Source organism: Schistocerca nitens, chromosome 6 (assembly GCF_023898315.1).
Source record: "Schistocerca nitens isolate TAMUIC-IGC-003100 chromosome 6, iqSchNite1.1, whole genome shotgun sequence".
NCBI classification, from domain to species: Eukaryota; Metazoa; Arthropoda; class Insecta; order Orthoptera; family Acrididae; genus Schistocerca; species Schistocerca nitens.
The window spans coordinates 366425046-366447295 of NC_064619.1; the positions used below are offsets into that span (position 1 = coordinate 366425046).

Below are 22250 nucleotides of genomic sequence, written 5' to 3' on the forward strand. Positions count from 1 at the left end.
CTACTTTGTAGACAGATTGCACTTCCCCTGTATTCTACCAGTAAACTGAAGTCTGCCATGTACTTTTTTTCAGATAGTACTTCGCCTTAGATATATGCATCATCTGCAAAAAGTCAGAGTTTATTATTAATATTGTTTGCAAGGTCATTAATACACAACATGAACAGCAAGGTCCCAATGCACTTCCCTGGGGTGCACCTGAAGTTACTTCTACATCTGACAATCACTATCCATCCAAGATAACATGCTGTGTCCTCCCTACCAAGAAGTCCTCAATCCAGTCACAAATTGATATGATGATCATACTTTTGACAATAAGTATAGGTGTGGTACTGAGTCAAATGCTTTTCAAAATCAAGAGATACTGCATCGACATGACTGCCTTGATCCAGAGCCTTTAGTATGTCATGTGAGAAAGTGTAGTTTCAGCTCTCTGAGTCTGCAGATGTGTGTGCAAGTTGCGTTCGTGTGTGTGTGTGTGTGTGTGTGTGTGAGTGTGTGTGTGTGTGTGTGTGTGTGTGTCTACTGCTGACAAAGGCTTAATGGCCAAAGCTACGAGTGTGTGAATATTTTTTATTGTGCCTATCGCGACTCAGCACTTCCACTATATGGTGAGTAGCAACTTTCCTTCACTGGTATTGAAAATGCAGCGGAGTTTCATGTGATAAGCGTTTTCAGAATGCATGCGGGCTGGCACTAAGGAGGTTATTTTGTTCAAGGTACCTCATTATGTTTGAGCACAGAATGTGTTCTAAGATTCTACAAGAAATAGATATCTGGCATACTGGATGGTAGTTTTGTGGGTCACTTCTACTACCCTTCATGTAGACGGGTGTGACCTGTGCTTTTTTCCAAGAACTGGGCATGGTTCTTTGTTTGAGGGATCTATGATAGATTATAGTTGGAAGAGGGGTTAACTCAGCTGAAAATTCAGTGTGGAATCTGACAGGGATTCTATGGGGCCCTGGAGCTTTGTTCAGTTTTAACGATTTCGGCTTTTTTTCAACATCACTGATGCTAATATTTATTTCATTCATCTTTTCAGTGATATGAAGATTAAAGTGGTGCAGTTTTCCTCGGTTTTCCTTTGTAAAGGAACATGTGAAAATGGAGTTAAGCATTTCAGCTTTTGTTTTGCTACTCTCAATTTCAGTTCCCATCGCACCACTAGCATCTGGACAGTAACTCTGGTGCCACTAACAGCCTCTGCATATCACCAGAATTTCTTTGGGTTCTGTGAAAGATTATTTGACAATATTCTGCTACGGTAGTCATTGAAGGCGTCACACATTGTTACCTTGATAGCCAAATGCGTTTCATTCAGCATCTCTCTATATATAGCCCTGCACTTTGTTTTACACCTATTATGCAATAACCTCCATTTCTTCAGAAGTTTCTTTACAGTGGCTGTATATCATGGAGGCTCCCTCCCAATATAAACTGTTCTACTGGGCACATATCTATCCAGTGGATGGTCAACTATTCTTTTAAACTTGAGCCAGAGTTCCTCTACATGCTCCTGTTATGTGCTAAAAGTTCAAGTTCCTCATTCAGATATGACACTATTGTTTTTTGTCTAGTTTACTGAACATACATACATATATATATATATATATATATATATATATATATATATATATATATATATATATATATATATATATATATATATCTTTCTGCTTGTTTTAGTCATTCTTTGTACCGTGGTAATCACTGTTGCCACAACTGTGTCATGGTCACTAATACCAGTTTCGATGTGGACATCCTCAAAGAGGTCAGGTCTATTCGTTGCCATTACTTCCCGTATTTTTTCATCACAAGTGGGGTTCCTGTCCTAGGTAGTTCTCAGAGAAGGCATTCAGTAATGTTACACATGATGCCTCTTTCAAGCCAACCACTAACAAAACGGTAATTTTCTCAATTAATTGTTGGATGATTTAAGTCTCCACCATTGATTACAAAATGACTGGGCAACTTACACGCAACTGAACTGAGATTTTCTCTAAGATTTTTGATTACACCAAGAGATGAGTGGTGGGCGATGAAAGGATACAATTATCATTTTACGCCCACTCCTGATACTGAGTCTTGCCCAAACAACCTCACAAGCAGCTTAAACTTCTATCTTGGTGATTTGAGTTCCTTGTCTACTGTGACAAATACACCACCTCCATCTCCCATTTGCCTATCCTCTTGATATACACTCAAACATTTCACAAAAACCTCACTGCTATCAATTTCATGTTTCAGCCAGATTCCTGCACCAATTATTATGTGAGCTTCATTGCTTTTCAGAAGCACTTCAATCTCTGGCACTCCCCTGCAAATGCTTTGGCAGTTAACCATTGGGATTTTAAGACTCTCATGTGTTGGAGGCATTTCTTTAGATCTTACACTGATATTCCTGGATTTCCTTCAGCTATAGTTATCTGGATTGGATGGAGAGTCACCTAATCCAAAAAAAAACATTCTGCCATTCTGTGCATTCCACACAGTCAGCTACCTAAGTAGCATCTTATGATGTGTAGCGCACACCTGACCAATTTCGGGGGGACCATAAGTTCTCAACTCTATGGCGCAAGTCCAGAAAGTCACAGCCTAGCTCACCACAGAACCTTCAAAGTGGCTGTCTCTGTTATTTCACTTGACTCAGAAACAAAGAGCCATGATAAGTTCAGGGGCAATGCTACAAATTGTGAGCGTCATTGAAACTCCACGCACAAGGCTAGTCTTCTCAGCCTTCTCTGACAGTTGCTGGAATGATTCAAGTATGACCTTGGAACTCAGATGGCAGGCATCATTCATTACAATGTGTGCCACTATCTGCAGTTGGCTGTACCCCATACACTCAGTTGCTGCTTGAATAGCCTCTTCAACATGTTGAATCAGGGTCCCTGGCACACATTCTGAGTGCACCTGATGTCGTTTCCTGTCCCTTGCTGCCATTTCCCTAACAGGTATCATCATTCACCATACTTTTGAACAGCCGATGATTAACAAACCCCTACCCTTTTGTGTCTGTCTCCTCTTAAAACTGAACAAAATAGGTTTCCCCAAAACAGGCGAAGTGAATCCCAATGGCTCAGTTTCAGTTTCAGTGAAGGATAGCACCAGACACCTGGTGGATATGAGGATTGGTACAACACCCTAAGTGCTCCCTGGTCCCTGTAAACCCTGTACAGGACACCTAAATCTACCATTGACACACTGTTCCTCAATCAAGATGATGAGAAGTGACAGATCCTGTACTTTCTGCAGAGGAGACAGGATCCACAGGAGAGGATAGTGCTTGAGAAACTTCCGGTATTGGTATCACAGGTACGCATCTCTTGGTGGCTCTTCCAACACACTGATTCACAGCAGCTCGCCAATGTTTGACAGTAGGCAGGGCAGCTTCCAGCTGCTTATGAATCCGAACCAAATCATCCCATGTTCGAGAACAGCATTCACAGTGAGGATGCATTTTGGATGCTGAGATGTATTATGGGGCAGTAAACAAATAACTTTAATGTAAGCCCACTGATTACCTTTTAATCTCTTTAGTTAAAAAGTTGCTGATTCCCTAGAAGAATTGAAGCAAATATACAAAACAAGATTTCAATTAAGGAAACACAAAAACCTGTCATAAAAATTACTAATTTCTAAAACATTATGGGGTTGATTATAGTTGTTAGCAAACTCAAAAACAGAGTTAATTTATTATAAATGTAGGTAATATATAGTGCTACTTCTCTTTATGAGAAAATTAGATGTAAAACAATTTGTTTGTTAGAAGATTTGCAACTGTAACTAAACCAAAAATGCCAGTTTACTACAAATTATTTATAGATTCTGCAAAGGACAAAGGCAGCTTATGAAACTCCTCAAAAATGCACATTTATTTGCATTGAAATACAATGAAATTCAGGAGTGGTGCATTCTTTGGCAATGCCTGTGAATCATAAACACTGGTATGCTATGAAATAAGTTACTTATATAAAACACGTACTGATAACTTACAAAAAATATGGTTTTGTAAGTGTCTGAAAATTTTCAAAAATAAACTATTTTGCTTGTAATTATACAATGAAATTAGTGAACGATTATTTTGAATGAGAGAAGGCCTACTGTTCTCAAAAATTATAAAAGAGCACAATTAATTTTAAGCCTACAATTGATGATAACAGTACTAGTTCATCGTGGCACTCACAAATGTTAAACAATATATCATAATGCAAACAGGTATTGATACAGTCAATGAAAGATTATGAAGAAGTGATACAAACAGTAAAATATGCGAGTCTAGTACTTCAAACTGGCAGTCATATCTTGTAAGTGCGATCTCTGATACAAAGGAAAATTCAGAAATAAGATTATATATATATGTAAAAAAGTACATATTGCATGGATTATTCAATTTGTTGTTGCTTTGTGAATATTTATACATTGGTGTGCTGAAGAAGAATACACCAGTGTGAGTTTATCTTGGTCAAAATCACTAAAATGTGCAACACAACAAAATTTGTCTTCTGCTTGTTGCAGCTAACAGTGTCATTTATATGACATAAATGGTCATGCATTGACTTTGAAGCTTAAGTGCCTTACACTGCCAAGGGGCCAGAGATGTTAGTATTTGGTTTAAATTTCCTGAGTAAAAGGAGTCTTAACAGATGGACAAACAGAGAGATGGACAACAAATGACATAAAATATTTTACATATGATACAATTGCAAATTAACAATGTTTGATTTTTGCTTTACTTTTATTGTGAAACCTTGCTTCTTGCCAAATTTCATGATTCTAGGTCAAAGGGAAGTACCCTATAGGTGTTGATGAGTGAACTGGTGAGTATCAAAATATGAGATATAAATGGCCATATCTTTTGATTGCATTGACTTAGTAGCTTAAAGCTTTTACACCACCGAGGGACCATAGACCTTAGTATTAGACATGCATTTCAAGTTGATACTTCCACCTATTCCTGAAGAGAAGTTTCCCTAACAGATGGACAGACAGACAGGTGGACAACAAATTGGTCCTTTAAAGGTTTCAGTTTTAGTGACTGAGGTACAGTTCCAAAAAAATTGACTCCAGATCTTCAATGATTGTATAAGAGACTTAGCCAAACAGCAATCACACCGATCACACGTGAAATTCTACATAAATTACACCAACCAGTTCCCAGAGCACCTTAAATACTTTCGCACACCTCTCAATAGGAATTGTCCATGTTCCTATCATTGCAACTTCACTCCACATAAACATCCCACATACAGACACAGCCTCACAGCCATACCCCAAATTATCTCTGCCAATGGTCATCAAATGCTTTCTAAAACTTGGTTTACTGTCACACTAGCTAACTTCATTCTTGTCCATAGTACTTTGCCTCTGGCTGCCAGACTTACAAAGCAGGTCGACTGCTATGGTAACCAGAATAGCCCCTTCCTATGACAACTTTTTCAAGGGCTGCATGGAAGAGGCATTCTTCATTGTACAGAATATGGGCACCCTGGTTTGGTACAGATACACTGACAATGCCTTTGTGGTTTGGACCCATGGTGGAGAATAGCTCTTCCACTTCCTGCAACAGCTTAACTCCTTTTCCTAATTCAAATTTATCTGATCATTTTCCAGATTCAATGATATCTTCCTTGTTGTTAACCCCCTCTCTCCCCCCTCACTGAAGCCCACATCCAATCTCAGTCAATATAAACCCAATCACTTAGCAACAATACAATTTTACAGCTACCACTTCTTCTGCATGAAAAGTTCCCTTCCCTACAGTCTGACATCCACAGAAAATGTATCTACTCCATAAAAAAAGCCCTCACAAGCACTTCCAACCATTGTCATCTAGTGCTACCCATGCCTTGGACACCTCAATAAATGACTCCACTTAGGCTATGACTTTCTCAAATCCTGAAATGAGATGCTCTCTTCTTGATATCCTCCCAACACAAAGGTCAGTATGGTGTTATGAGACCCTACCATTAATCTGCTAGAAATAAACTTACAGACATAAGGCAGCATCCATAAATTTCAAATCTACAAGGAAGATCCCTTTACCAACCCATTCTTCACCACTTCCTCTCAATATCCTACAAACATACAGCACTCCACCATTTCCTTTCTATTGTGATGTCCCAACAAGACTACCATAATATTGCTACAAATAATTAATTTCAATCCAAAATTATTGACAACCTTCTAAATAAAACACTGATGAAGTAAGCCAGATCCCTACCATACCCAGAGAACAATGAGGATATGCCCAAAAGGAAATGGTACAGGGGTTATCTTTTATATGTAAAATTTCTAGTAGGACAAGCAACATTTTAAAGGCAAAGGGTTCTTCTGTGCTTTCTATGTTTCAAAGACATTAGCTAGACATTTCTTCAACCAGGCATCATGAAAGGTGGAGTTTATAAGCTCACCTGTGAAGAATGTCATTCCTACTATATTGGCCAAACAGGGAGGTCAGTGTATACTATGCTCAAAGAACGCCACAGAAGCTGTAGATTAAAGAAGCCAAATTCATTCTTTGCTGAACACTGCTTATACTAAATATGTATTAGATGAAGAACTACACACAGAGATAGATGGTGCAAAGCTCATTCAGTTGGAAACACTAGAAATTAAAAAACAGATGTGTGCATCCCCACATCTGATATTGAATGAGTGGACTCCTTTAAATTATTCACTCCTTTTAGACAATGATACAACCTCTAAATAGAAAAATAAATGATCATCCAGGGTGTCTTCATTCAGATAATGGTATAAACTCCTGTTTACCTGTCTCTACTCCAGTGTACGTTATTCATAGTTATTGTAAATAAAAATTTAAGTGTGTCAAAATTGTCAACAGAGACAAATTTATAGTTTAAGTCAAGAACAAACAGATTAAGAATTTTACATGTTTTCCTTTACTTGGTTGGTATCTCTGGGATCATTTGTGTACTAAAAATTGATTTGTAACCAAACCTAGGTTTTGCAATAACAATAAAGTTTATGAAACAAAACTAAATAACTGTTTCATTATATTGTCATATTTCCTTTCAATAAACTTGGTTTACTTACCTTCCTTGATTTCTGTGAGCAGAGCCTCACAAGCAGCTGTTTTCTCTGACACAGCTACTTCCTGTACAGCTAGTTTTGCATTAAGCTCTCCTAGCTGCTCCTGGGCTTCTCTTATTTTATCTAGCCCTACTTCCAGACGCTGACACTGAAACAAATTTAATTCTTTACACAACTGCACTATAGCATTGAAAGTAATGCAGAAACATTTCACACAATTTTGAGCTAACATTTTATCAAATTTGTTTCATTTTTGTGCTTCTCATTTATTAACAAAAGCCAGAAAACAAAATATTAAATATTAGCAGCATCAGCATATGTTCCACTTTGTTTCACCATAACTGATAAACATTGTAAGCAAATTTATTGGAACTTTGTTAAACATTTTAAATACATGAACTACAGGAAGTTAGATAAATTATTATAATAGAATCATAGCACCAAAAAATTTATGACTTATACAGTGTTATTAATGATGAAAACAGTCAGTTCACATTTAGAGCAGTAAAAATAAGTAATGAATAGTACCATAATACAAACTTTTCTACTTTATACATACTGGCAATAAAAATATTGCGCAAGTGAAACTAGACACTGTTTGCCACCTATTTATGTTCAAAATATAAAAAAAAATTATATTACGCAGAACCATTAATTTAAATGAGATTTTTGGATCTCTGAATTAAGGTAGATGTATGTAGTATTTAACACAAGCAAGAAAGTGCAACATGGCAAAAAATAAGGCCAAGAATGAAGAAAACACAACAGGTACAACCAATTTGTGAAAGCATAAGAATAAGGTGAAAATGGCTTGGACTTGTAGGATGGCTAAAATAAGAATGATAACAAAATAGCTAGAAAAGGAACTTGAAGACAATAGACATAGAGGCTGAATTAGGAAATGGTGGAGCATTCAAGTGTAACATGATCGGTAAAAAAGAGGAGTGGAATGGCATTAAATTTAAAGGAAAAGCATGTACCTTGAGAGACAAAGATGCAAATTGCACTTATACCACAACCAGGCAACTGTAGATGGTTAATGGATGATACTGACATGTGGGCATATACTGACTCATTCATTATTGAAGCATCCTTTTTCCATTCCCCCTCAATCAAAAATGCAAGGAATTAACATCAAGAAATGTCTGTAATACAAAAGTATCTTACACTTGAATTTAAAGAAACTATTTCAGATATTTTGTGCAATATAAATTTCACCAAGACATAATTAGGAAATGGAAATCATTCAACAATCTGTGAAGCAAGAGAATAATTGTGAGATTAAATTATGATTTACTTTAGCACACATGTTTAAAGAACTTCTATGGCATGTGTAAATGAGAAAGCAAAGGCCGAAGAGAAGCAGTTACATTTCTATACGTTAATGTAGTGATACTGTGAGTTTTGTTGTGCTAAAGGTTACCAGAAAGCACTATGGCTGTTAGAAGCTATTAACATTAAAGAAGGCCTTCAGTAACAGCGACTGAGTAAATGAATATGCCAACAACAGGAAATGTAAGATATAACAAAATGATTTATTTGATAAATAAATGTAAATATTCAAAACTGTGTTCTTGCCCCATAATTAACTGAAATTATGCGAGTAAAGTCCTTATCCATTATCAGATATTTGAATTGTTTGTAAAGTGATAAACTAATTGATGTTATTCAGTGACTCTAAATGAAAGAGTATGAAACTTTTCTATATAAGAATTTATATAATTGACCACAAAAGGTGCAATATTTTCACACAATGAGAAGTAATATGTGCCAGTAGAGTTTGACAGATGAAAAGAAGTGAGGCTGTAATAACTTTATAGTCATAGCTCATTAAGAAATTACTACAACTAGGTTAGACAATAGTCACACTTTCAACATTTATATCATGTTGCTGCAGTGGCTCACCAATATATACACTGACTCACTAGAGAAGTGCGGGCACCAAGGGGTGGGGCTGTAATGTCATAGTAGATGAATCATAGAGCAGAGCAATGTCTAGTGCCCCCTGTCGGACAAGCAGGTCACAGTCTTTGTGTGCGCAACATGGCCACAAATTACATCACAGCGTCTGCATGGCCAGAATGTTGGTACTCAGTTTAAGTGTGTGGACTCCTATTCTTTGTCTGTGTTGACTTGGGTTCATTTGTTTGAAGCCAATTATGTCTTGGTACTGCCAATGCTGGTTCCCAAGCCTTCATCATCACCATTATCATCATCTTGAACAGTTTCCAGCCTCTTGCCGGGTCTGTTTGGAACATAACCCTCTCCATCTTCTTTTATCTTGCCACTATCTCTCCATCTTCACCTTGGTCCAGTCTTCTCCTTTCTTCTGGATGCATTCCTCCACTCCTTTCAGCCATCTGTCTCTTGGTTTTCCTCTTGTCTCTTTCCTTCCAGTTTCATCTTGTGTGTCCTCCTGGGTATCCTCTTCTCCATTCGCTTAACATGCCCATACCGTTTCAGCCTTGATTTCTCTATCTCCTCCTGCAATGGTTCCACCTTCATTAACTCTCTGATCCTCTCATTTCTTAAGCTGTCTATCTTTGTCACTCGAATACTGTTCCTCAAGAATTTCATCTTACTAGCTTGTACTTTTTCTTTTCTCTCTTCATTTTATAACCCAGGTTTCAGATGCATATGTCAGGATCGGGACATAGTATGACCAGTATATAAGTTTTTTACTAATTTGGGGTAGATCCTTGCTCCATGTCAGACTTCTGACACTTTTCCGAAATGCTTCTGCTTTTCTTTCCACAGTCGTTTACTTCTCTGTTGTTTTTTCCATCTTCCTGTATCAGGTTTCCTAGGTACTTGAAACACTCCACTCTCCTCAATTATTCACCACTAATTGTTTTCCAGTTGTTCCTTTCTCCTTTGGTCTTGTTCTGATAATAATATCACTCTTACTTATATTAAATTTCATACCATATTCCTGTACTGTTCGTTTCCATACGTACAACTGCTCTTGTACTTCCTCCTCCTGATTCCCCCAAATCATTTGATCATCTGCACACACCATAGCTTTCATCTTTCCTTCACCAATTACTTGTGATACTGTATTCATTATATCATCCATCACTACAATGAAGAGTAATGGTGAAAGTGCATTTCCCTGCCTCAAGCCATTCTTCTGTTCAATCCAAGCTTATCTCTCTCCTCCCACTTTCACACAGCTCACACTTCCATGGTACATTTCCCTTATCCTCCAAATAATCTGTTTTGCTACTCCTCTGTTCTCCAGAACTTTCCACACTTTGCTTCTACGTACACCATCATATGCTTTTTCAATGTCCAGGAAGGTCATTAGTAGATCTAGTCCATATTCATAATGCTGTTCCTGCAGTTGTCTTACAGCAAAAATTAGATCCACTGTGGACCTTCCTGTTCTGAGGCCATGTTGTTCTTCTCTCATTTCTCCTTCTAATTTTGCCCGAATTCATGCTTCCAAAATTTTCTCAAAAATCTTTTCACACTGACTCATCAATTTTATCCCACAATAGTTCTTGCACTCTTTTCTATTTCCCTTCTTAAATATTGGGACAATTATTCCCTTCCTCCAGTCTTCTGGGATCATCTTCTGTGTCCACACAATTTTCGTTACTTGATATAGCCATTGTATCCTCGCCTCTCATGCTGCTCTCATCATCTCTACAATTTTCCATGCCTTGCAGAGTCAGAGTTGAAATTCCATGTCTCTATTATGTATTTTGACAGCTTCTTTAATGATGGAGTCGCAGTACATGGAAGCACATGAAAGGATCTTTCTCTTTCCAGGATCATGCTGTGTCCCATGTCAAGACACCCACTTCCATGTACTGGGACTCCATCATTAAATAAGCAGTCAGAATATGTATCAGTGATGAGTCACTGCAGCAACAAGTGAGTAAGCACCTGAAGATGATGAGCAGCTACCTTGTTGAAATATTGTGCAGCTTCCACAACATTACCTGACACAACATCTGATGAATAATACAGCAGTTATTAAGACAGGAAAGTCTCGAACAGCACAACTATTGATCAATTTAGTGATCCTGGGAAATGAAAATTTGTTGATAATAGCAAAATTTACAGAAAAAATGACAGAAAGTGGTTAGAATGAATAAACAGATGGACTATTTAGGGACAGCTAAATAGTCATAGTGACTGGATAGAAAGATACTGCACAGTATATATCAATGAGTTCAGCTGGACATGCCAACTAGAAATTGTAGGTTCTAATGTAGCTACAAGTTGTGAACAGCTGCTTAATCTTGAACATGAGACACAGACAAAAGAGGATTGATGATTAATGTTCCCATGCAAAAGAAAAATAAACTCAGGGAAACTATTCAAAATGAACAAATAATTCAGCTAAAAACATTTATCACTAAATGAAAGGACAGACAGGATGCTAGAAAACAATAACCAATGTACAAATCCATACAACTATTTTCTATGAAGTAGACATCTTTCTTTTTAAACCATGAAAGTAGACATGCTGCCTAAAATAGATTTCGAATTGTGGACATCAAACATAAATGCAAGCAAGAAGTTTCAGATTTATTCATGCCAATACTGGTCCATTTATAATTTTTGACCTATACTTTGTAAAAGTTCAGTAACAATAAAAAAAAAGGAAATAGCTATTTTTGCATTCTTAGCAATTATGTGCAATTGTCCATTACATATGTGTCAAACATATTATGATAACAATTTCTGTAGTACAATATCAGAATTGTTCTTTTAATTAAAGGAACAATTAAGGTAAAATAATGTGACTTTTGAATAATTTAAATAATTTAAGAGCCATTAGACTGCAACTTCAATTAAAATAAATTAACATAAGTTACGAACTGTTTAAGTAATCCAAATGTTATGATATCTCACCTGTGCAAGAATGAAATTATTTTTTTCCTCAAGCAATCTAAGGTATGTATTGAGGAAGTCAAGATAGTGTTTGGGAGTGACATAATTCCTTCGACGGAGAGTGAGCAGGAATTCTATCGTGTATTCCACAACTGTCTGATGCACATACACAGCATGCTCTACAATGTTCTCACGATAATTCTGTGGTATTTTTTCATTCTGAGGGCACAAAGAGTTGTGTTTCATAATAGTTATCAAAAACCAGTAAACTTCATTTTCATTTACATGCAAAAATTAAGGAAGCAGAACAATTGACAAAGCTTTTTGGTACTTTAACAATAATGTTATATATTTTATCATAACTAAATACAAGTATAAATCACAGAAAAGTTAGTTTACCATTGTTGTTCTCTTTCAAAGTGCTTTGTGAAGCTAAAAATCAGGTACTTATATATAACAGCATGCCTCCTGCATGATTTGATGGTGAAAAAGGTTAATAATAACCCAATAAATATATATTAAAAAAATCTTTTTTCTTCTGAAAACAACAGGAGCAAGTTAAATATTATTTAGAATTTTACTGAGCAATACAGGAAGAAAAAGAAAATGAAATATTAATCATTCCAAACATAATAGTACCTGTATCACAATGGCAATTATTTAGAAAGATACGTAGCTTAAAACAATACACTAGTAATGTAACATTACACTTTTCAACAAAAGGTGCTCAGAAATTGTCCTAGACACATTTTTCATTTTTATTCAAACATTTGCTAGTTGGTACAAATGGCAAATAATGTAAACTGATAGTGAAATGTCCTCTTGGTAGGTGAGGTGCACTTATCACAGTGGATGAATAAACAAAAAATTATTGACTCCCATATTTCGAACTCCAGGTAGGAATACCAACAACGTAAGAAAAGACAGATTGCTACTTTCCATAAAGGTGACACATCAGGTTGCATACAGGCACGATTAAAAGACACTTACATTAAGCTTTCAGCCACAGCCTCCATTGATAAAGGAGAGAGACACACACCAATCACATACACACCAGCAAGCATGCCTCACACACACAAAACCGCCAACTCCAGCGTCTCGGGCCGGATTGCAACTATCAGAGGGGATGTAAGCAGCAATCTATGGGGGACGGGGAAGGGGAAGGGATAGTAGTGTGTGGGTGGAGAGAGAAAGATGAACACTGTCTGGTGGAGTATGCAGGGACTAGGATGCCAACAGGTGCAGCATCAGGAGGTTGTGGGATGGGGAGGTGGGGAAAAAAAGAGCAGAAAAGGAGAGGAGTGGGGAAATACAGGTGGATGCATTGGCAGGGGGCTGCAAATAAGCAGGGTGGAAGATGAGAGTGGGAAGGAGATGGTAGGACAGAGGGGATGGAAACTGTTTGGTGGAGGATGTGGGGGGGCCGTATTTTACTGTAAATTGATATCGAGATAATTATGGAAGTGGAGAATGTGTTGTAACGAAAACCCCCATCTGCACAGTTCAGAAAAGCTGATGGTGGATGGAAGGATCCAGATGGCTCAGCTAGTGAAGCAGCCATTGAAATTAGGTGTGTTATGTTTAGCTGCATGCTGTGCCGCAAGGTGTTCTACTTGCTCTTGGCCAAAGTTTGACAGTGACCATTCATTCTGGTGGACAGTTAATTGGTAGTCATACCGATATAAAAAACTGTGCAGTCATTGCAGCAGAGCTGGTAAATGAGATGCCTAATTTCACAGGTGGTCTGACCCCTGATGGGGTAGGATAAACCTGTGACAGGCCTGGAATAGAAGTGCTGGTTGGGTGGATTGGGCAGGTTTTGCACCTGGGTCTTCCATGGGGATATAATCCTTGTGGTAAGGGATTGGGATTGGGAATGGTATAGGTATGGACTAGAATATTGTGGAGGTTGGGGGGTGATGGAACTCCACTTCAGTAAGGATGAGAAGTATCTCAGGTAGTATGTCCGTCATTTCAAGGCACAATGATAGGTAATCAAAGGCCTAGTGAAAGATGTGGTTAGACACTCCTCTGTGGCTGGTTCTTGGGGGTGATAGGAGGATTGGGATTGTGAGGGGAAATGGCATGGGAGATCTGTTTGCGGTCTAGGTCTGGGGGATAGTGCCTGTCTGTGAAGGCCTTGGCGAGGCCCTCAGCATACTGAGCAAGAGAGTTTTTTGGCACTGCAGATCTCCTGGTAGCCAGGCTAAATGTGAGGAATTTTTGATGTGAAAGGAATGATAGCTGTCAAAATTCAGGTGGTTGGTGAGTTTAATGTGGACAGAGGAGTGAATGGAGGAGGTCAACATTTAGGAAGATGGCATGCTGGGTTGAGAAGGACCAAGTGAAGCGGATGGGAGAGAATGTATAGAGGTTGTGAAGGAATGAAGAAAGGGTGTCTTGGCCCTGAGTCCAGATCATGAAGATATCATTAATGAATCTGAACTAGACCGGAAGGTCTCCTCTAGATGGCCCATAAAAAGGTCAGCTCAGGAGGGTGGCATGCGGGTGCCCGTGGGTGTGCCACAGATTTGTTTATAAACCTTCCGTTCAAATGAGAATTAGTTGTGGGTTAAAATAAAGTTAATAAGGTGTATGAGGAATGAGGTAGTGGGTTTGGAGTCTGAATGACATTGGCAAAGGTAACTTTCAATAGCAGTAACACCATGGGCATGAGAGATGTTGGTGTATGGGGAAGTGACATCAACAGTGAAGAGCAGGGATCCAAGAGGTAAATGGTTGGGGATGGTGGAGAGTTGGTGAAGGAATTGGTTAGTGTCTTTGATGTGGGAGCTAAATTACAGGCAATTGGTTGGAGGTGTTGATCAACATGGGGCAAAATTCTTTCAGTGGGAGCACAATAACCAGCCACAATGGGGCATCCTGGATTGTTGGGTTTGTGGATTTTGGGGGCATGTAGAAGGTGGGTGTGTGGCGTGTCATAGGAGTGAGGAGAGAAATGGATTCAGGGAAGATGTTCAGGGAAGGGCCTAAGCCTTTAAGCAGGGATTGGAGTTTGTGTGGGACTTCTGAGATGGGACCACTCTGGCAATATAGAGGTGGAGGAGTCAGTAATGGCAGAGGCCTTCTGCCAGGTAATCACTGCGATTTATAGTAACACTGGTGGAACCTTTGTCGGCAGGTAGGATGACTAGGTCAGGATTTGTTTTGAGGTTGTGTTTGGCTGTTCTTTCTTGTATCATTAATGAATCTGAACTAGACTGGAAGGTCTCCTTGAGATGGCCCATAAAAAGGTCAGTTCAGGAGGGTGGCATGCGGGTGCCCGTGGGTGTGCCACGGATTTGTTTATAAACCTTCCGTTCAAATGAGAATTAGTTGTGGGTTAAAATAAAGTTAATAAGGTGTATGAGGAATGAGGTAGTGGGTTTGGAGTCTGAATGACATTGGTGTTCTGAGGAAGGAACCTAGAGTAGGATGGTGAGGCTAAGTTGGAGGTAAGGAATTCCTGGAAGGTGACCATGGAGTGGTTAGGTGGGAGGGGGGGAGGCACATGGTTGGATGGTGGTATGAACCAGAAGAGGCAGGGTCCAATGTTGGAATTGGGTGGTTTTGGTTGGAGGGATTGGTGCCAAAGGTGTGCTTCCATTGCAGGGATCGGAAGAAGGAGAGTACATCTTTGACAAGTCCAGCATGGTTAAATTTTGATGTAGGACTAAAGGTGAGGCCTTTGGATAGGACTGAAACTTCTGTGGAGTTGAGGGTTTTGGAGAAGAGGTAAACAAAAGTGTTACTGGAATCCGTCAATCCTCTCTACCAACCTCCATCAAATCCAAATCCAGAGCCAAAAAATTCCTTACCTCCAACTTAGCTTCACCATCCAACCCTCGGTCCCTCCCTCAGAACACCAGCCTTTCAGTACAAGAAAGAACAGACATACATAACCTCAAAACAAATCCTGACCGAATCATCCTACCTTCTGACAAAGGTTCCACCACTGTTGTTATGAATTGCAGTGACTACCTGGCAGAAGAACTCCTCCACCTGTAAACTCTGCATAGTGATCCTATCTCAGAAGTCCAACACAAACTCCAATTCCTGCTTAAAGCCTTAGGCCCTTCCCAGAACATCTCCCCTGAATCCATTTCCCTCCTCACCCTTTTGACACCCTGCACACCCACCTTCTACATGCTCCCCAAAATCCACAAACACAACAATCCTGGATGACCCATTGTGGCTAATTATTGTGCCCAACTGAAAGAATTTCATCCCTCATTGACCAACGCCGCCAACCAATTGCATGTAATCTAGCCTCCCATGTCAAAGACACAAACCACTTCCTTTACAAACTCTCTGCCATTCCCACCCCTTTACCTCTTGGATCGCTACTCATCATTGTTGATGCCACCTCCCATTACACCAACAACCCTCATGCCCCATGGTCTTACTGCTAATGGACACTGTCTTTCCCAACATCCTTCAGACTCCAAACATACTACATGATTCCTCTTACACCTTACTAATTTTACCCTGATTGACAACTACTTCTTATTTGTAGGGAAAGTATATAAAGAAAAATCTGTGGCACAGCCATGAGCACCCACATGGCATCCCTATATGCCAAGCTTTACATGGGCTATCTAGAGGAGACCTTCCTAGCCTCCCAAAACACCAAATCCCTAGTTTGGTTCAGGTTCATTGATGATATCTTCATGATTTGGACTCAGGACCAAGACATCCTGTCTTCGTTCCTTCAAAACCTCAACACCTTCTCTCCCATCTGCTTCACCTTGTCCTCCTCAACCCAGTATGCCATCTTCCTGCACCTTGACCTCATGCTTTCTGATGGCTCCATCCACACCTGTGTCCATATTAAACACATCAACCACCAACAGTACCTGCTGTTTGACAACTATCATCCCTTTCACACCAAAAAAATCCGTCCCAAAAAGTCTGGCCATACAGACATGGCATATTTTCAGTGACAAGAACTCCCTTTCCCCGTATAGTGACGGTCTCACCAAGGCCTTTGCAGATTGGCACTATCCTCCAGACCTAGTCTGCAGACAGATCTCCCATGCCATTTCCCCTCACACCCCAAATCCTTCCACAACCTCCAAGAACCAGCCACAAAGGAGTGCCTCTTCATCACCCATTACCACCCCAGACTGGAACAAATGAACCACATTCTTTCCTAGGAATTTAATTAATTATCATTGAGCCCTGAAATGAGGTACATCCTACGCAAGTTACTTCCCATCCATCCTAAAGTGGTGTTTTGTACTGGTATGACTACCAACCAGCTGTGCACCAGGATGAACGGCCACTGCCAAACTGTGGCCAAGAGCCAAGAAGACCACTCTGTGGCACAGCATGCAGCTGAATATAACACACTTGATTTCAATGGCTGCTTCCACCATGAGCTTTTCTGAGCTGCACAGATGAGAGGTATCCTTACAACACATTCTCTGCTCTGTAATTATTTTGCCTCAACCTACAGTAACATACTGTCCCCACACCCTTCACCCAACAGTTTCCACCTCCTCTCATCACCTCCCCATTCTCATCTCCAAGTTGTTTATTCGCAGCCCTCTGCCAATGCATCCAACATTCTTTCCCCACTCCTCTAATTTTTCCTCATCTCCCTGCCCTATAACCTCCTGATGCTGTACCTGTTGGTAATCTACACTCCACCAGACAACATTCGTCCCTCTCCCCACCCATAAACTACTATTCCTTATCTTTCTCTTTCCCCACCCAGTCCAGGTTCCTGTTTGCATCCCACGTGATGATGCATTGCTGCAGTTGTCGGTTTTGTGTGTGTGTGTGTGTGTGTGTGTGTGTGAGATTGGTTTGCTTGTGTGTGTGTGTGTGTGTGTGTGTGTTTTACTGATGATGGCTGTGCCCAAAAGGTATATGTCAGTGTCTTTTAATTGTGCCTATCTGCAACCTGACATGTATTCTTTACAGTAAGTAGCAATCTGTCTTTTCCTACATTTTCAAGGTCATATAGTTTCTGATAATTAAAAAAATCAATATGTTTATAACCATTCATGAGGAAATTGCCCAACATTATAAACACATCAAAAAATGTTTTGCATCACCCCGGTACCCAGAATTCCTGAAGGTAGACATTGACTGTGGATATTGTATTACAGACACAGTCCCTTTGACTGTTCATAGATGTCACTAAATCCACTCAAAGATGCAAACAATCATGCATGAGCAGCTCCTATTAGATGAAGCGATTTGGTCTTGTCTGCGTTGTTACTTTGTGCCAGGAAGGGCTATCAACAAGGGAAGTGTCCAGGTGTCTCAGAGTGAACCAAAGCGATGTTGTTTGGACATGGAGGACATACAGAGAGACAGGAACTGTCGATGACATGCCTCGCTCAGGCCGCCCAAGGGCTACTACTGCAGTGGATGATGACTACCTATGGATTATGGCTTTGAAGAACCCTGACAGCAACGCCACCATGTTGAATAATGCTTTTCGTGCAGCCACACGATGTCGTGTTATGGCTCAAACTGTGCGCAATAGGCTGCATGATGCACAACTTCACTCCCGACATCCATGGTGAGGTCCATCTTTGCAACCACAACACCATGCAGTGCGGTACAGATGGGCCCAAAAACATGCTGAATGGACAGCTCAGGATTGGCAACATGTTCTCTTTACCAATGAGTGTTGCATATGCCTTCAACCAGACAATCACCGGAGACATGTTTGGAGGCAACCCGGTCAGGCTGAACACCTTAGACACACTGTCCAGCGAGTGCAGCAATGTGGAGGTTCCCTGCTGTGTTGGGCTGGCATTATCTGGAGCCGACGTATGCTGCTGGTGGTCAGAGAAGGCACCGTAATGGCTGTACGATACGTAAATGCCATCCTCCAACCGATAGTGCAACCATATCAGCAACATACTGGCGAGACATTCGTCTTCATGGATGACAATTCGTGCCCCTGTCATGTACATCTTGTGAATGACTTCCTTCAGGATAATGACATCACTCGATTAGAGTGGACAGCACGTTCTCCAGACATGAACCCTATTGAACATGCCTGGGATAGACTGAAAAGGGCTGTTTATGGACGACGTGACCCACCAACCACTCTGAGGGGTCTATGCCAAACCACCATCGAGGAGGGGGACAATCTGGACCAACAGTGCCTTGATGAACTTGTGGATAGTATGCCACAATGAATACAGGCATGCATCAATGAAAGAGGGAGTGTTACATGGTATTAGTGGTACCGCTGTGTACAGTAATCTGGACGCCACCTCTGAAGGTCTTGCTGTATGGTGGAACAACATGCAATGTGTGGTTTTCATGATCAACTGCATGGAAATGATGTTTATGTTGATCTCTATTCCAATTTTCTGTACAGGTTGCAGAACTCCCAGCACAGAGGTGATGCACAACTTCTTTTGATGTGTGTATTTTATTCATTATATCTGTTGCATTTTTATCACCCACTAGATTCTACTTTTCAGCACAGATTAACTTTCTATACCAGTACATAAACTTACCTCCATTAAATAGACACTTGCAACTGCAACCAAAGCTTGACGTGGCCATGGGAACAACCAGTCTATGCAAGTATTATTGACAAGCCCAGGGAAGTTCCGACACCTGTTACGAAGAATATCTCCTGCAGGAGACATTGATAATGCCACATGCAAGTTATCAGCACAAACTGCTGTAAAATAGTTCCACACATTTTCCCTGAAATGAAGAATGCTCTCTGAAGATTAGTTTCTATGACATTTAATACAAACAATCAAAAATTCTATGTACAATTAAGTATAAGTATAGTAAGTCACTAAACAATGTAAATACAATTCTACTAGTTATTTGGAGATCCAAACATGGGTAATTCTTTCCCGTGGGTAGTTACAAAATGAAATTTTACTTGATGTGGTTCGCAACAGTTTCATAACCTATGGATGCAAACATATTGTCAACACCTTACAATACTACTGACAGCCTCAACACTTTGTTCCCTCTAGAGAATAGGATAGTTGTAAATCACAGACCTTGTTCTTGTTATTGCGTTCTTTAGTCCGAAGACTGGTTTGATCTATCTCTCCATGCTACTATATCCCTTGCCAGCCTCTTCATCTCCGAGTAACTACTGCAACCCACATCCTTCTGAACCAGCTTACTGTATTCATCTCTTGGTCTCCCTCTACAATTTTTATCCCCACAACTGCCTCCAATACAAACTGGTGACCACTTGATGACTCAGTATGTGTTCTACCAACTGATCCCTTCTTCTCATCAGGTTGTGCCACAAATTTCTTTTCACCCCAATTCTTTTCAGTACCTCCTCATCAGTTATGTGAACTAGCCATCTAATATTCAGCACTCTTCTGGAGCACCACATTTCAAAAGCTTCTATTCTCCTCTTTCCTAAACTGTTTATCATCCACATTTCACTTCCATACATGGCTACACTACATACAAATACTTTCAGAAAAGGCTTTGTGACACTTTAATCTGTACTGGATTATTATTATTATTATTTTGTCATTGTCTGTATACATTTTATATCATCTCTACTTTGACCGTCATTAGTTATTTTGCTGCCCAAATAGAAAAACTCATCTACTACTTAAAAGTGTCTCCTATCTTAATCTAATTCCCTCAGCATCACTGATTTAATTCAACTATGTTTCATTATAGTCAGTTTGCTTTTATTGATGTTCATCTTACATCCTCCTTTCAAGACAATGTCCATACTGTTCAACTGCTTTTCCAGGTCCTTTGCTGTCTCTGACAGATTTACAATGTCATCAGCAGATTTCAAGAATTTTATATCCTCCCCCTGGATTACAATTCCTACTTCAAATTTTTCTTTGGTTTCCTTTACTACTTGCTCAATGTACAGACTGAATAAAACAGGGGATAGGTTACAACCCTGTTTCATTCTTTTCTCTGCCACTGCTTGCCTTTAATGTCCCTCGACTCTTATATCTTCCACCTGATTTCTGTACAAATCGTTAATAGCCTTTCACATCCTGTATTTTACCACTGACACCTTTAGAATTTGAAAGAGAGTATTCCAGTCAACATTCTCAAAAGCTTCCTCTACATCTTAAAATGCTATAAACGAAGATTTGCCTTTCCATATCCTATCCTCTATTAGGAGTCATACAGTCAGTATTGTCTTGCGTGTTCCTACATTTCGCTGTAATCCAAATTTATCTTTCCCAAGGTGGGCTTCTACCAGTTTTTTCATTCTTCTGTAAGGAATTTGTGTTAGTATTTTGCAACTGTCATTTATAAAACTGATAGCTTGGTAATTTTCTCACCTGTAAGCACCTACTTTCTTTGGAATTGGAATATTATATTCTTCATGAAGTTTGAGGGTATTTTGCATGTCTCATATATCTTGCTCACCAGATGGAAAAGTTTTGTCATGATTGGCTCTTTGAAAGCTGTCTATATTTCTAACATAATGCTATCTATTCCCAGAGGCTTATTTCGGCTTAGGTCTTTCAGTGCTCTGTCAAATTTTTCATACAGTATCAAACCTCTCATGTCATTTTCATCTACATCCTCTTTCCTTTCTGTAATATAGTGTTCAAGTTCATTCCTCTAGTATAGCCTCTCTATATACTCCTCCAACCTTTCTGCTTTCCCTTCTCTTTGCTTAGGACTGGTTTTCCATCTGAGACATTGATTATCATACAAGTGATTCTCTTTTCTCCAAAGGTCTCTTTAATTTTCATGTAGGCAGCATCTATCTTTCCTCTAGTGATATATGCTTCTAAATACTTACATTTGTCCTCTACCGATTCCTGCTATGCCATTTTGCACTTCCTGCCAATTCCATTTTTTAGATGTTTGTACTCCATTTCATCTGCTTTATCTACTGCATTTTTATATTTTCTCCTTTCATCAATTAAATTCAATATCTCTTGTGTCACCTAAGGATGTGGGTTTGGCATGATATCCCCCAGGAGGACATCCAACCCCTACATCAATAAATGCCAAGCCAAATGTGTGCTTGCATAAAGGCCAGAGGTGGACAAACGCTTGATTGACTTATTCTTGAATAGTTCATTCAATTTATCTGGAATTATATTCAGTTGTTTGTCTATAAACGTATATCTGTTGTTTGTTGTTGTGGTCTTCAGTCCTGAGACTGGTTTGATGCAGCTCTCCATGCTATGCAGTATCTACTGCAACCTACATCCTCCTGAATCTGCCTAGTGTATTCATCTCTTGGTCTCCCTCTACGATTTTTACCCTCCACACTGCCCTCCAATACTAAATTGGTGATCCATTGATGCCTCAGAACATGTCCTACCAACCGATCCCTTATTCTAGTCAAGTTGTGCCACAAACTTCTCTTCTCCCCAATCCTATTCAATACTTCCTCA

At 39.6% G+C, this 22250-nt stretch overlaps 1 protein-coding gene across 1 annotated transcript in view; it reads right to left on the reverse strand.

Moving 5' to 3' along the window:
• Positions 1-22250, reverse strand: part of LOC126263364 (dynein axonemal heavy chain 10) — a 1742213-nt gene that overhangs the window by 351604 nt on the left and 1368359 nt on the right. The window contains exons 54-56 of the mRNA XM_049960456.1: positions 19392-19587; positions 11923-12120; positions 7060-7204 (exon numbers count right to left, since the gene is read on the reverse strand). Coding sequence (XP_049816413.1) covers positions 7060-7204; positions 11923-12120; positions 19392-19587 — 539 coding nt within the window. The remainder of the gene's footprint in view (positions 1-7059; positions 7205-11922; positions 12121-19391; positions 19588-22250) is intronic.